This window comes from Cinclus cinclus, chromosome 9, assembly GCF_963662255.1.
Source record: "Cinclus cinclus chromosome 9, bCinCin1.1, whole genome shotgun sequence".
Lineage (NCBI taxonomy): Eukaryota > Metazoa > Chordata > Aves > Passeriformes > Cinclidae > Cinclus > Cinclus cinclus.
In genome coordinates this window covers 20,298,286-20,312,958 of record NC_085054.1, presented here as the reverse complement: position 1 = coordinate 20,312,958, position 14,673 = coordinate 20,298,286, and the positions used below count along the sequence as shown (strand labels likewise).

The 14,673-nt window shown below is 39.9% G+C and overlaps 1 protein-coding gene across 1 annotated transcript; it reads left to right on the top strand.

Annotated features, from left to right (window-relative positions):
- The first annotated feature begins 1,439 nt into the window (after window positions 1–1,439).
- LMLN (leishmanolysin like peptidase) lies at window positions 1,440–14,242 on the top strand. The gene is made up of 17 exons (XM_062498325.1): window positions 1,440–1,595; window positions 1,891–1,988; window positions 2,085–2,115; window positions 2,611–2,693; window positions 3,127–3,244; window positions 4,087–4,265; window positions 4,896–5,001; window positions 5,246–5,340; window positions 6,053–6,170; window positions 6,926–7,033; window positions 7,776–7,852; window positions 8,450–8,560; window positions 9,272–9,404; window positions 10,016–10,175; window positions 10,960–11,090; window positions 11,714–11,924; window positions 12,511–14,242. The coding sequence occupies exons 1-17, from the start codon at window positions 1,440–1,442 to the stop codon at window positions 12,603–12,605; spliced, it is 2,010 nt and encodes a 669-aa protein (XP_062354309.1). The 3' UTR covers window positions 12,606–14,242.
- Window positions 14,243–14,673: the final 431 nt, after the last annotated feature.

Sequence of the window (14,673 nt, the reverse complement as noted above, 5' to 3'; positions counted from 1 at the left end):
AATGGTTTTCTTGTATTGTCTGAATGACATGACTTGTGCATATAAATTCCAGGTGAAATTATTCTGCCTTAGTCAAAAAAAAAAACTTGTGCTGCAAATAGATGTCTTAAAACTTCATCATGATGTTCTCATTGCCTGCAAAGAAGAAAAGAATTTACAGTATCTGAAGTTTCAATATAAAAAAAAATGCTGCTTTTCACAGCAGGTGGTCGTGCAGCACTTCAGATGAATGTCCTGCATAAGTTCCCATTTAAAACAAAGCAGATTTTACCCATTCCCACTTTAATAGATTTTTCTCCCTATGAAAAGGTGAGGACACTTTTCTTCTTTTTCTGCTTTTTTGGGTACTTTTCTGTGTCATGGAAACACTTCAGCAGCCAGAGCAACTCGGTTTAGCTAAAAGTGCAAGGCATCCACTGCCTTCTCCCACTGCTGTGACCAAGCAGTTTGGAGAGCCAGGACACACCACTTTCTATTTGTGTGGCCCTCTTCATAGCCAAACATCTTGGAAATCGGCCCGAGCTGCAAGATAAAGCACTACAAAAACCCAGATAACTTTTATCACTGGTGGTGGTCCACCGTCAGTCATTTCCACACTAGAAACTAGGGGATACTCGGTTGTGCAGTGGACTGAGAAGCTGGGAAAATGCAGTGTTGTGTAAGATAAATAAAATCCCAGGCACAAAAGGAGCTGGGTGTGCTGTTTCACAGATGACTGGATATGAACCAGCCCATGCCCAGATGGCCAAGGCCAGTGCCATCCTGGCTTGTGTCAGCAATATTGTGGCCGTAGGACCAGGGCAGTGATTTTCCCTTGTGCTGGGCACTCATGAAGCATCTCAAGCCCTGTGCTAATTTTTATCCCCATTTTTGAGTCCATCACGACTATAAAGGCATTTAGGTGCTGGAGGGCACCCAGAGAAGGGAACAGAGCTGGGGAGGCTCAGCCTGGGGAAAAGCAGGCTCAGGGTAGACCTTACTGCCCTCTACAACGCCCTGACAGGAGGTTGTAGCAAGGTGGGGGTCGGCTTCTTCTCCCAGGTTACAAGCGATAGAAGAAACGGCTTTAAGAGTTTGGATCGAACATTAGGAAAACTTCCTTCACAGAAAAGGTGGTGGAGCAATGGAATGGGCTGCGCGGGGAGGCGGTGGAAGCGTTCACAAACCGGGTAGATGTGGCGCTTGGGGGTATGGTTTAGCGGCGGCCCTGGCAGCGTTGAAGCAGCTCCTGCCCACGGCCATGCGGAGGCTCCGTCCGCCCTCCCCGCCCCCGTGACTCCGGGCGACCCCCGCCTCCGCCCCCTCAGCTCCTGGCCCCGCCCCCCTCGCCACCGTGCCCAATCAGAAGCGTCCTCCGCTCCCGTTCCGCCCGCCCATTGGCGGAGGCCGCTTCCCCCCGGCGCTGCCTCCATGGCGACGCGGCGGAGGGTTAATGCAAGATGGCCGCCGAGCCGGGCGGCGTGCACGCCCGGCCCAGCCGCTGCTGCCGCCCGCCGCTCGCCTCCTTCGCCGCCGGGCTCCTGCTGCTCCTGCCGCTGCCTCCCTCCGCCTCCTCCTCTTCCTTCTGTGACCACCGCGTACCCAGCGGCGACCAGGTGGGGTGGCCGGGGTCTTCAGGCGGCTGCGAGGAGTGTGGAGGGGCAGAGGCTCCCTTGTTGGCCGTTCCCGCTGTTGGACCGGTCCCTTCTCGTCTTTCCTGGGCCGGGTCCGGCCCCGCCGCCGCGGCTGTGGGAGCTCAGGATGGCGGGCGGGCACGGAGCATCCCGGTGCCGCTGAGGGAAGGGTCGGGAAGGGCTGGAAGGAAGGGGCTGGCACGGAGCGGAGCTGCCGGCCGCGGGTGCTGTGTCTGTCCGGGCGAGCCTCCTCATCCAGTGCCTCTCTCCCTGCCAGGTTGTCTATCAAGTTCCTCTAAAGGAAAATCACGTCTCGAAGAGGAACGTGGATCAGCAGCTGAGAATTAAGATTGTATATGACAGAAGCGTTGAGGAGTGAGTATAACGTTACGACAGATTTTTTTTTTTCCCCACGGCTGAGAATGAAAACCTTGTTAACTAAAGCTCATTTGTCTTGTTTCTTAAATATAGTTTGCTGCCTGAGAAAAGACACCTTATAAAGGTATGTTGTATTTGCTTCTCCTTTTTGTTTGTATATAGTTTATTACACAGATGAGGCTGGTTTAACTAAAACGTTGAATGCCAGCGATTTAGCATTCCTCTAGTCCAGGAAACCAAAGCTTTGTGTATAGATTATACATTCATAACAAATAATTCTAGAGTTCTGCTGCATGTTGTTTGACAGGTGATACCCCAAGGTGCAAAGGTATCAGTGATAAATGTGTATGCAGTTTTTAAAAGCTTCTTTGAAGCTGTACATTATAATGAATACTGGTTTCCTTCCCATTTTCTCATTCCAGTAACAATGTATGGGACTAGTGAAACAAAGTATTTCCTAAATATGTTGTTAATAATTGAAATTCTTAGATAGTCAGGCTTTCTCCTATTTTGCTGTACCACATTATCTAGCAAGTTTCCTGTAACTTGGTAGTTAATGCCTTTGGGGTGAGTTGTGTCTGCACTGCTACTGAGTGACTCTGATTTTTGTTCTTTTCAGAGCAAACTCTTTCCACAAGCTATCTCTTATTTGGAGAAGACATTTCAAGTACGCAAATCTGCTGGTGCTATATTGCTGAGCAGGTGTGTGAAACTCTGTTGAAAATCACTTGCTATATTTGATATTTAATGCTGTGCTGCATAGCCTTTAAAGGAAGATTAGGATGTAAGAAATGCCCTGCTGAATCAGATCAGTGACCTATCTGATCCAGTGGTAGTGGCAGATGCTCTTTTACAAATCTGCCAATCTTCCACAAGCAAAACCTGCATTTGTTGTAGCTGAGATATTCAAAGCTATAAATGCTGCCAGTTTTCTTTTATGTGTACCCCCATTTATGAACCTGGTCCTAATCTCTCTTTGAACCTGTGGATGCTTGGAAGCATTATGTCTTCCCTGGTAAAGTAATCAACAATTTTTACAGTGAAAGTTATATTAAGTACCAACATAGTGCTGTAGGACTATTCTATAATTCTCCTTTAATAATAAAAGTATTGGCTGTCTCATGTTTCATTGAAGGCAATGTGTGACAAACCAATATTTAAGGAGGAAAGCTGACCCTCACAGATATTGCCAAAAAGCCTGTGCAGACCATACAAGGTGTGGGCCCGTTATAGTTCCTGAGAAACACCTCCAGGTAAGCTCAGTTGTCCAACTGTTTCCTAATGTTTGCAATATGACTGTTTATGGTCATTAATGAAAAAGAGAATATTGGTAATTGTACATAAGTGACCTGTTTGCTGGAGATCACTGAGTCTGAATGAAGGCATAGAAAAATTAGTGTGAGTTTCTGTAGTTTATGTTGTTGAATCAAAACTCAAGTAAAAGAACTGAAACTTATCTTCAGAGGCTGTGTTCTAATGGTCTGTCTGGAGAGGATGAGATTTGTAGCTTGCTGGATTGCCACTAGTCACTTTGTTATTCACCTTGGTCAATGAGTTGGAATTTCAGAGAGTTAATAGTTGGTTTTTGAAGACCTTGTTTGAAGAGGTTATCCACTGACTCAGGAACATGGTGCAAGAAATGCTTCAGACTTGTTTTCTTGATTCAACTACAGTATGTGATCAGTAGATTTCTGGTTTTCTTTCTTTCGCTTGAAAGTTTCAACCATATCATTAAAAGGATAGACTGTATGAGAAATGCTATTGCTATTTAGGTACACTAGTTTTGTGAGCCACATTTTTTTTTTTTTTTAATTTATAGGAAATACAGGGTGCTAATTCTGGGAAGCTTGGCAGGCTTTTTGTTTGTTTGTTTTTTTTTTAAAGCTGCCACCTTCCTTGTGTCTAATATATCAAAAGGGCTAGTCATTTGAAAGTTATTCCTTGGCTCTGGTTTTGTTTATTGCTCTTCACAGGGCGTTTTCTTATCTTCTGATGTCTTATGGCAGGATTTATTCCTTGCTTCAAGCTAATTGAATTGTGTGATGCAAAAATTTGGTCATAAGTATTTTAATTGTTCCCTTTGAACACTGTAAAGCAATGCAGGGTGTACAACGACAGTGACTGGCACCGCAGGCCCACGGGCTCACCTGACCAGGAAGGGGTTCGAGATGCTGACTTTGTGCTCTACGTTAGTGCTCTCACTACTGACAGGTGTGGCCATGAAAATATCATTGCATATGCAGCCTACTGTCAGCTGGAAGCTGAAATGGACAGGCAAGTATTCCCTCTGTTGCAAACTCTTTAATTAAACTTCCATGTTTTTTGATTGTCCAGGTGTGGAATTTGATTGTTTGCCTTTGTATGACAACAGAGGAGTCATTATTAAGAAAGACAAGCACTGTATTTATGTAAAACCACAAACCCATCAAATAGTCCTTAACTTGCAGAGTTGAGGCACAGGACTCAAAGCTGATCCTTCACTGTTAATGGTTAAACTTTATCTTAAGATCCTGTTTCTCTTGAGGTGAATGTCATGATTTCACTAACTTAACTAATGCAAGTTCCTGCTTATATTACTTTTCTTTCCATTTCAGTTGTAGTCACTGTCACAGACTTTATATCTCCCTAGGATCTTATCTAAAATTCAGGTCCCTTGCAGTGTTGTCACTGGCACCTGTGCAGAATTCTGAATATAGAGATTGACTGACCCCATCCCACCCCTCCTGATCCCAACAGTCAACTAGTCACTGTGTTGTTAACAGATACTTATAAATTATTGGGAAGGACATAATTTTACATTACATTTTACAAGGTTCTTTAAATCTTCTGCTGCTTCAAGTGAATAGTGATTTGAATTTTGTAGTCTTTCACCAAAAAACATTTAACTTTAAAACTGTCTTCCAGGCCAATAGCAGGATATGCTAACTTGTGCCCTAACATGATTTCAACACAAGCTCAGGAATTTGTTGGCATGTTGTCTACAGTGAAACACGAGATAATCCATGCACTGGTAAGGGTTGATAAAATGCCCTGCAATGAATGCCTGCTTGCTCACATGCCTCCAGCTTGTTGCCAAGAGAAGGGTGTTTGGTGGAGGAAAGCTCTTGCTTTGCCTCCTTGAATTTGTGTTAATTGCCTTGGAGTGTTGTACTTCCAGTGTGTCTCTGGTGGGTGTGGGGACTCTTTCATGGTGTTTGATTTTGTAAATGAATGTCTTACCAAAGGTTTCCATGTGCTTGTTTTTTGACTTGAAGGGTTTCTCTGCTGGACTGTTTGCATTTTATCGTGATGATGATGGAAAACCTTTGACACCAAGATATGCAGATGGCCTTCCACCTTTTAATGAAAGGTATTACATCTTCTTTGGACCTCTTGGTACTCCCTCTGAAGGATGTTTTCGTGCTTTTTAGGACATATTCTTGCCTGTTTAAAAGCCAGCTTCATTCCATTATTAGAGTGGCTTTCCTTTATAATGTTCGAACTGTGGTGTGTGATGACTCTCTAGTCTTTCTTTATATTGCCATTAAGCACGTATATTATCTACATATACTACAACATAAGACAGGATTTCATTTATCAGAAGGCTGGAACTTTAAGGTTTACACTTGCCCATGGTGTCTAATGTCAGTGCCATTCATTTAAAAGATTTCTATCGGTCAAGATTTATGGTTATGCAGAATGAATGATGTTTGTAATCTGCTGTGTGAGTTTTCTGATTTGTTACAAATGAGCAGTTTGTTTTTTTCTTTTTTTTTAGTTGGTAGTGTAGATATTCTTCTAGGAGATGGGAAGGTTGAGGGCTTTTTTTAAATAATAGCAGTACTGAGGGGTTTTACTTCATTTCCTACATTTTTGGTAACTAGAAAATACGCCTTGAGTCTGTAAATAATCTTTGTCTTGTTAAATCAGTTGTGTGTATAATGAACACATCTTGAAAAGGAGAAATGCTGCATAATAAAATTTTTAAATTTAGAAAGCATGAGGGCATATAGAGATTATGGATCTTTGCACAGTAACATGTCTTTGAAGGAAGGATTGGTAACCAAACCTTCTCCTTACAGCCTAGGTTTGTATCAGTGGAGCAATAAGGTTGTTCATAAAGCAGTGAGGCTGTGGGACATACGTGGTGGCAAAATGCTGCGCCATGCTGTTCATCTTCTGGTGACACCTCGGGTAGTTGTAAGTATGCATTACCTTTCAAGCTTTGTATGCCAAGGTTGCCAGGACATTCTTGAGTCATAAATATTTCTTATCCTTGAAGGAGTGATAGCCTGACACTGAATATCCTTCCCTGAAAGTATAGCCCAAAGCCTGTGCCATCAACGTTGTGTAATTGAGAGGGTGTAGCTAAAGTGAAGTAGAGAATGGGTGGCAGTATGAAATAAATAAATTGACGTAATAAAAGAAAATGAAGGGACTGGAAGGTAAATTATAAAAGGTTAAGCAAAACTGATGTTGAAGAAATTCCTTAATCCCACTCTTCAGATGTTTTCCTACAGACTTAAGACACCTCCCACTCCTTTAATATTAATATTTTGTCATGTTTAGAAAGAAATTCCTCAGGGAGTTTTGGAAATCTTTCTTGCTTCCCATGCCTCAGACTTCCTCTTTATACCCCCAACAGAACATATGCTCAAGTGTAACAAATTGGATTTGGAAATAAGTCATAGTGTTAATCACATTTGGCCACAAATAATTTTTTGTTTTAAATCTGAGACAGTATATAGTGAAAACATGGATTAATTACCTCTGGTTTTGCTCATTTATTTCAAGGAGATGAGTAGCTAATGGCTTGCTGTTGAGGTGCTTGCTTAGTCTCTGAGTAGAAAAAGAAATGCTGAAGTACTTTTAACAGATAATTCTAGAGCACTAGGACTGCATGTAGATTTCAATCTTGGTATTTTGAGAGTTGTGCTGAAATGTTTTCTTTCTAGGAAGAAGCCCGAAAACATTTTAATTGTCCAATTCTAGAGGGAATGGAGCTTGAAAATCAAGGTGGCATGGGTACTGAGCTCAATCACTGGGAGAAGAGGTTGTTGGAGGTTTGTGCTGATACTGAGGAATGGAAGGGCATGTGGCAATGTCTGCTACCTGTGCCTTGATTTTTAGGTTTATTGTGGTACCTGCTGGAGCCTTGAAAATGCAGGTGTATCAAACCTCATTGAAATATATTACAAATAGTACTTGCTACTTAAATATGTAAATGTCCAATTTCTAGAAGCCTTTTAGCCTTCTTGCTAAGTCTCAGAGCATGAGATGAAGTGTTATTGAAAAGCTAAATGTCTCTTACTCCTGTCTGCCATTTACCCTTTTGAGGAGGTTTGCTCCCATGTTAGGGCAAAGGGGGTATTCCTTTGAGTCAGTTGAGTTTTGTTGCTCTCTGCCTCTTAAATACTTCATTCTATTTATTACCTTGACTTCATCTTTATTCACGTACTTCAGCTTTATTCACATACTTTAGCCTTTTGCCATGCCTCTTCCAGAACCTGGCCTGATCAAGGAAACACTTATTTCCCTCTTTAACATTTAAGCTAGTTTTTATTTGTAACTTAGCGCTGTGTGCTATTTTTTGGCCGAGGTTCATTGTCTAGTCATTGTTTTATGCTGTGAGGTAAACAAGAAGGGAAATGCTTCAGGACAGTCTTTTTATGAAGGGTTATGGAATTTAATTGTCAATAGTAAAAAGAGATCAGAAATAAAATGCTTTTTTTATTTTAAGAAAAGAAGCATTTTCTTACAATAATGAATATGAGTGGCTTATCAATCATAACTGGCAACTTTCAGAATGAAGCAATGACTGGATCCCACACTCAGAATCGAGTCTTTTCCAGGATCACCTTAGCGTTAATGGAAGACACAGGGTAAGAATTAAGAATGAGAGGGTGGGTTTTGGTTAATTTGTGTTTGGTTTTCATTGTACTTGATTTTATTTCAAATTGATGCACTTGTACTTATCCCTTTGCAGCAGAATGGATTGTCAGCATAATTAGCTTTACATTAGACAAGGAGTCATACTTTGTACATTACTTTTTCTTCATGTGTTTTAAAACCCATTCTAATCTAGCCTTAAAAAGCCAGGCATTGCAATGCAAAGTGCTGTTTGTAGCATGTATTAATTTTTTCTTTTAATATAAGTCTTCTTTCAATTGCATGCAATACATATTGTTTTTTTTTTTTTTTCAGCTCTTCTTGCAGATAGAAAGCAGAAATTGCCTAAAGTTTCATCTTTCTGTGTGCACTGTTCCTTTGCGGATCACAAAAGTTTCTTCCAGTTCATTGTGACTTGAAAAATAGCAAAATCATAATGTATTTTCTTATAGGCAGAAGGGGGTGCAGTTTCCCTTTTTCTTAATTTGAAAACCTTAAGGCATAATATTAAATTCTTTGAACTGCTGTTTTATTAATCAGAACAGTAATTTTTGAAGTAACTATATTCTCATTTCAAAATACCTTTACAGATGGTATAAAGCAAATTACAGCATGGCAGAGAAATTAGACTGGGGACGCAATAAAGGCTGTGACTTTGTAATGAAGAGCTGCAAATTCTGGATTGACCAGAAGAGACAAAAGTAAGAACAGTCTTTTAAAAAAATTAAAAATAAAGAGGAAGCCCTGATGCTTGCTTACATTTGTCCTTCAAATGTAACTCAGTAAAAAGAGGTAGAGGTCAGTAGAGCTGAAAAAGGAATGCTGCCCAGCATCCCACCCAGTTACAGTAAGTACAGAGGCAAACATCTTAGAATGCATTTACACTATGAGAAGGCTGTGCTCTAGAGAGGACAAGCAGTACTTAACTCTAAAGGGGTTTGCCTTCTTATTTTGTCCCTTTTAATTGGGAATGCAGCCTATGTCATTTTGCATTACTGGGCTGTACTGAAAGCACCGAAGGAGATAATAGCCACCTTCAAAACACAGCCTGCCTTGTTTGTGCCTTACAGCCTTGTTTGTCCTTTATAATCCTGATGCATTTCTAGGACGCAGCTGCATAGTGGGCCTGTTTTGCTCGTATGCTTTTTTCTTTAAAGTTTGCAAAGCAGTGTCTTTAAAACTAAATAGGTGAACGCATTGTAACTTTGCTGGCTTGATATTCTTTAAATCAGACAGGTCATAGCTAGGCAAATAAGAAAAACCAGCCTCCAGACAAGTCAGTGCTTCTTTGTGTGATTGACTGAGTCTAGGGGAGAATGGGAACAGTCTTGACAGGCTGCTTATGTAAAGAAGTTTAATTGAGCTGATGTGATTTTTATTTTGTTTTTGTTTGCTTGCGTTTTGTTTTTGAGGAAGCAATTAATCAGTCCATACTGCGACACTTTGAGGAGTAATCCTTTGCAGTTAACATGCAGACAGGACCAAAGAGCAGTAGCAGTGTGCAACTTGCAGAAGTTTCCAAAGCAGTTACCTCAGGAATATCAGGTATCATGGATCCTGCTTTACAAATAACTGAAGTATTTTCATTGATGAGCTTTGCAGCCTCATCATTATATTTGTTTCAGTTTTTTTTTTCTGAACTGTCAGAAAAGTATGTAGATGACAGTAGCTACTGTGAAAAATGTCTACCTACTTTATTACAAGGAGTCTGAAGTGATAAAAACCCCTTGTGATCTTAATAAAAGAAAAAAATGATGTTGCTTGGCTATCTAGCCAAATACCAGATAGAAATGTTTGCTATGTAACAGAAATCCCCCACAATGTCGTTTGAGGGATTTCTTACCCCAGTCTACTGCCCTTTGTCTCTGCACACTAAGAAATCTTTCTGTTTGCATCCCAAAGAATGAAATTATTACAAAGAGGGGAATCAGGGGCAGAAGTTGGGAGTGATATATGCAGATATGAATGTCTGCATTATTTGCATATTCTTAAATACTTCTGTCTTACCTGGTTCAGGGTATTCTAAGGTACTGTTAATAGCATTCCTGAGTAGTAACAGCTGATGTTCTTGCAGCTGTAATGATTTGGTCTATTTAAAAAACAGCTGTACACTTACCTTTGCACAAACTGCTTCACTACTGTATTTTGTTTTGCAGTACTTTGACAATCTTAATGGAGTACCAGCAGAAGAATTGCCTTACTATGGTGGCTCTGTAGAAATTGCTGACTATTGTCCCTTTAGTCAGGAATTCAGCTGGCATTTAAGTGGTGAATTTCAACGCAGTTCAGACTGTAGAATAATTGAAAACCAGCCAGGTCAGTATTCAGGACTTCAAGATGGTATTGCAGAGGTTGTATTTGTTAAAGTGGAATGGACTTGCTGCATATTCAAAGTAATTGCATATTAATTTTTCCACTCATGAAGTTTCACACCACCAGCTGAATAAACACTGTGCTGTGGTAAGAAGCATAGCACAACTATTCTGTACACCTGAGGCAAACTAACATATCTAATGCAGGAATTGCATAAGAATGAACAGATACTTACCCCAAATGGTCCAAATGCAAGACAGAGGATGGAGGGCTGCAGGGCTGTTTGAGTGTCTGAAACTTAATTGCACTTTTCACTTTTGTAGGTTTTTTTGTTTAAGGCCAGGATCTTTTTGAGTTACCAGAACAGGGCTTGTCTCCTAATGTAATGCATGGATGTTCAGTATTGCAGAGCTCCACAATGCTGTAGGATATTACCTGTCTGTGCAGTTGTTTCAAAAACACCCTCTGCCCTCAAGCCAACAATCACAGCTGGCATTCCCTGAGGGCAAATATAACCACATAGCTGTGATGGGAAGTGCTTGCTTGTTGAGATTTTTATTTTTTGTGGTTAGTTGATGATTTATTTTGTTTCTTAAATCTTGTGTTTCTTCTCATGTTATTTTCAAGATGGTAAATTTCCAAATTGATAATAATTCAGGGTCTGAAACATTCCAAAAGTAAACCTTACATTGCATGTGGGGACATTTGATTAGATAGCCTTTTAAATTGATGTGGGCTTTCTGTTCCTCTGGTTAAATTGTAATTCAGTATATTCCTTCTACCTTAGATCCTACCAAAAACTATGGTGCAGAGAAATACGGACCAAACTCTGTATGTCTGATTCAAAAATCTGCATTTGTTATGGAACAATGCAGGAGGAAACTCAGTTACCCTGACTGGGGTAGTGGGTGTTATCAAGTAAGTATCTGTTAGGTTTTTGGTGGGTTTTGCTTTTTAATAACCCTAAAGGGAAAAGTCATGCTTAAAATGTAGGTTGTGACTGTTAGAACTTTGCACCTGTACTCTGGACATTGTAATCTATAGATCATATAACATACTTTGAAAACATTCTTCCAACCATAAGCCTGTAATTAAAATATGTTAAGTGTGTGACTGCTGGGATGGCTTCCAGTCTCACTAGGGACATCATTTTTCTTACCCCGTGACAATTTATCCTCAGCTAAGAAGGAATACTTCCATCAAGTGTTCTGCTGTTGAAGCTTAGTATTTATTAGTCACTCTGATTTTTTCAGAGGTAAGGCACTGTGCTCATATCACTTATTTCTCATTATCCTTGTTTTCTTTGGGACTATCTCACAAAGGGTGTCGCATTCAGTAACTGCACAACTCTACAAAAGTAGTCATTAGCAGAAGCCAAGTTTTACTCATTCTCAGCTGATCTGTGTATTTGTACAAAAAGAGTATAGTTGGTGCTTTACAGCATTCCTCGATCTCATAGTTTCTCAGATTGCATTAAAATACTTGCATTTAATCTGTGCTTCTGATAAATCATAATACAGACTTGACTCTTTTATTTTAAGGTTTCTTGTTCTCCACAAGGTCTGCATGTGTGGGTCAAGGACACTGTGTATTTGTGCAGCCGCTCAGGCCAGGTGTTGACAGTGAGCATTCAGATGAATGGCTGGATACACGTTGGCAATCTGATTTGCCCAGCCTGTTCAGACTTCTGTGACTCCTGTCCCCCAGAGAGGGATCCTCCAGCTTCTAACTTAACAAGAGCTGCACCCATTGGTAGGTTGTCTTTTCTTCTGAAGTGAAACTCCAGTATTAAATATCTGAAAATGTCAAAGATTTGTGTCAGCTCTGACTGTCAGGAACAGGAAAGGAAGGCTATGGCTATTTTAAGATCCCAGATGTAGGAGGAAAAGGCAAATAGCAAAGGTGCCCTGCTTCTTGCTGTGCAGTCATGCAGAATAGTGACTAACACAGGAGAAATGTGTCTGAAACATAATGCCTTCATTTCATGTCTCCTTCTGGTAATAATCCCAGAAATTTAGCTTTAGCCTGGGAACTTACCAAGAAATCTGACCTGTGTTTTGAAGGCCATATCGTTATTATAATCTTAAAAACTATCACCTTGGTGGAAAGTTTCTCACCTTTATAACCTCCTATTGCTAATGTTCATGTTGTAATGCAGAAAGATCAGAGACAGTTTTCTTTTTGAGGAAGGTAAAAAGCTTAATTCACTAAATACTAGTTAACATTTTGTCAAGAAGCTTGTTTTAACTCTTGGTAGTTTTTAGTGTTCTCTTTGTTATTTTATCTTGTCTTTAAACGTAAAATTTATATTTTTTCTTTTTTTTTTTTTTAATTTTAGACTTGTGCTCCTGCTCCTCCAGCCTGGTTGTAACCCTTTGGCTGCTGGTGGCCAACTTAGTTCCCCTGTTAACAGGATTGTTTCTCTGCACATAGACTTGAGCTTGGGGCAAGAAGTCCTGAGATAATACCCATCCTGCTGCACTTCTTACTGTGGAGCATGGGGACTTTGTCTCTATAGGCAGCTCTCTCCTGCTGAACCTGCTGGCAAGTATCACTGCACACAGTAGTCAGGGAGGTGCTGACAAAAGCAGGCAGAGTTTTGAGAGGAGAAAAATTTACCTTGTCATCTCAATAAGTGCCAGTATTGCAATCTCTGTTTTTTTTGACACAGTAACAAGATCCACTTTGCCAACTGTCTTAGGCAACCTGGCAGCTCAGTCAAGATTTGAAATGAGAGCTCTTCTGTAATAGAACTGAGGGCTGGTGTTTTTTGTTATGTCTGTTGTGTGATTGGTAGCAAAGCATCCTCAGACTGGAAATATACCTCAGTGGTTTAGTCAAAAGCCATGTAAAAATCAGTTGTCATCACTACTGATAACCAAGGCCTAAAGAGGCTGGTAATTTATTTGTTTGTTTTGTTAATTCTTACAATTTATGGTGGAGGAAAGGATGTAATGGGATAGACCAGTGTTTGGCAGTAGCCTCCACAACTGTATTCTGCAGCTTTGAGCCCCCTGAGAATTCATACTAGGTAAAACAGCTAATTCTTGGGGTTCATTGCATCTTCCTACATGCACAAAATGGAATTTCAGACTGGGAACCAGTACAACTGTCTAGAAATCCCATTTTCATTTAGCATGTGCCAGTTCTACTGTGAAATTTAATACATCACATTTGAATATTCTGTAGAGTTTGCTAGGCAAATGCATTTCAGTACTGAGACTGTAAATTTGGGATAGGATTTATGATTATTTTTTATTTTGTTGGTTTGTTTCTCGAATAATGGCATTATTGTTTCAAAAATGGTATGAACATTACTGCAGATGTTCTCAGCAGACCAGTAGCAATGGCAGCTATAATCTTACAGGATCATGCTAATGTCTCTAGACCAAAAATTGTATTGAATGTGTAAAGAAAGCCTAATCTGTTTTTTTTTTTTATTTCTTCCCTCTACTTTTTTTTGACATGCAAATACTATAGATTATTTTGAGTATTTGTAATAAGTTGAGAATCAGATGGTTTGAGACACATGGGGGCACACTCTGCTACAAAATTAATCACTTGATGACAAAATATATAAGAGGAAGGAAATTAGTAAAATCTGTCAAGATAAGTACAGCTGCTCTATAGGACCCTTGTAAGGATGCTTTTATTTATTTCTGACTATAATATGTAACAAATAATCTTGTTCAGAGGTAAAGAAACTCTTTGTGGTTCAATCCACTATCTGTCCTTTTAGGACAGTTTTCACTCCTGAAAAATGCTAAATTTAAGGGAGCAGACATGCCCATTGCACTAAAAAATGCAGATATATGGAGAAAGATGATGTTACTCTGCTTCTTAAATGTTCTGTGATGTTACAGTTGTTGGTGACTGGATCCCTTTCCTAAATGGAAGGTGGAGAGGTGGAGTAAAACTTTAGCTACAATTATGCTGTAATAATAGGACTTCCATCATGATTGTAAGAAATTCTTTGTGCCTACTGGACTTGATTTTGTTGTTTTTTTTATTTAAGGAAACTCTTACACATTGCTGAAGCAAAGGTGCATCAGACATCACAGTTGAGAGCACCTTGCACTGGGCTAGTTCTCCTCCTTAACTGCAGGCTAAGCTTGCTGTGAATTACACAAGGCCTAGGCTAGCCTTAAGTCAGTGTCTCAGAGAAGCAATACAAGTCAGGACTCAGATGCTTTAAAATTGTACAAACTGAATTATGAAACACTCAGATTGATAAGTGAAGACTAATTATTTTAATGTGTCCACAAAACAGTCAATAAAAAATGGCACCTGGAAAACATAAAGGTTTGAGGTTAGGTATCTGGAAAACATAAATGTTTGAGGTTAGGTCCCAGAGGTTGATATAATATTTTTTTGTCTGTTGTGCAATAATACAGTTGAAATGGTATCACTCAACAACAATGCTTTTGATACTTGAAGAGAAATTACTGGTTATTTTTTCTTACTGTAAAATGTTTGCACTGTCTGAACTTTCTGGTTAACT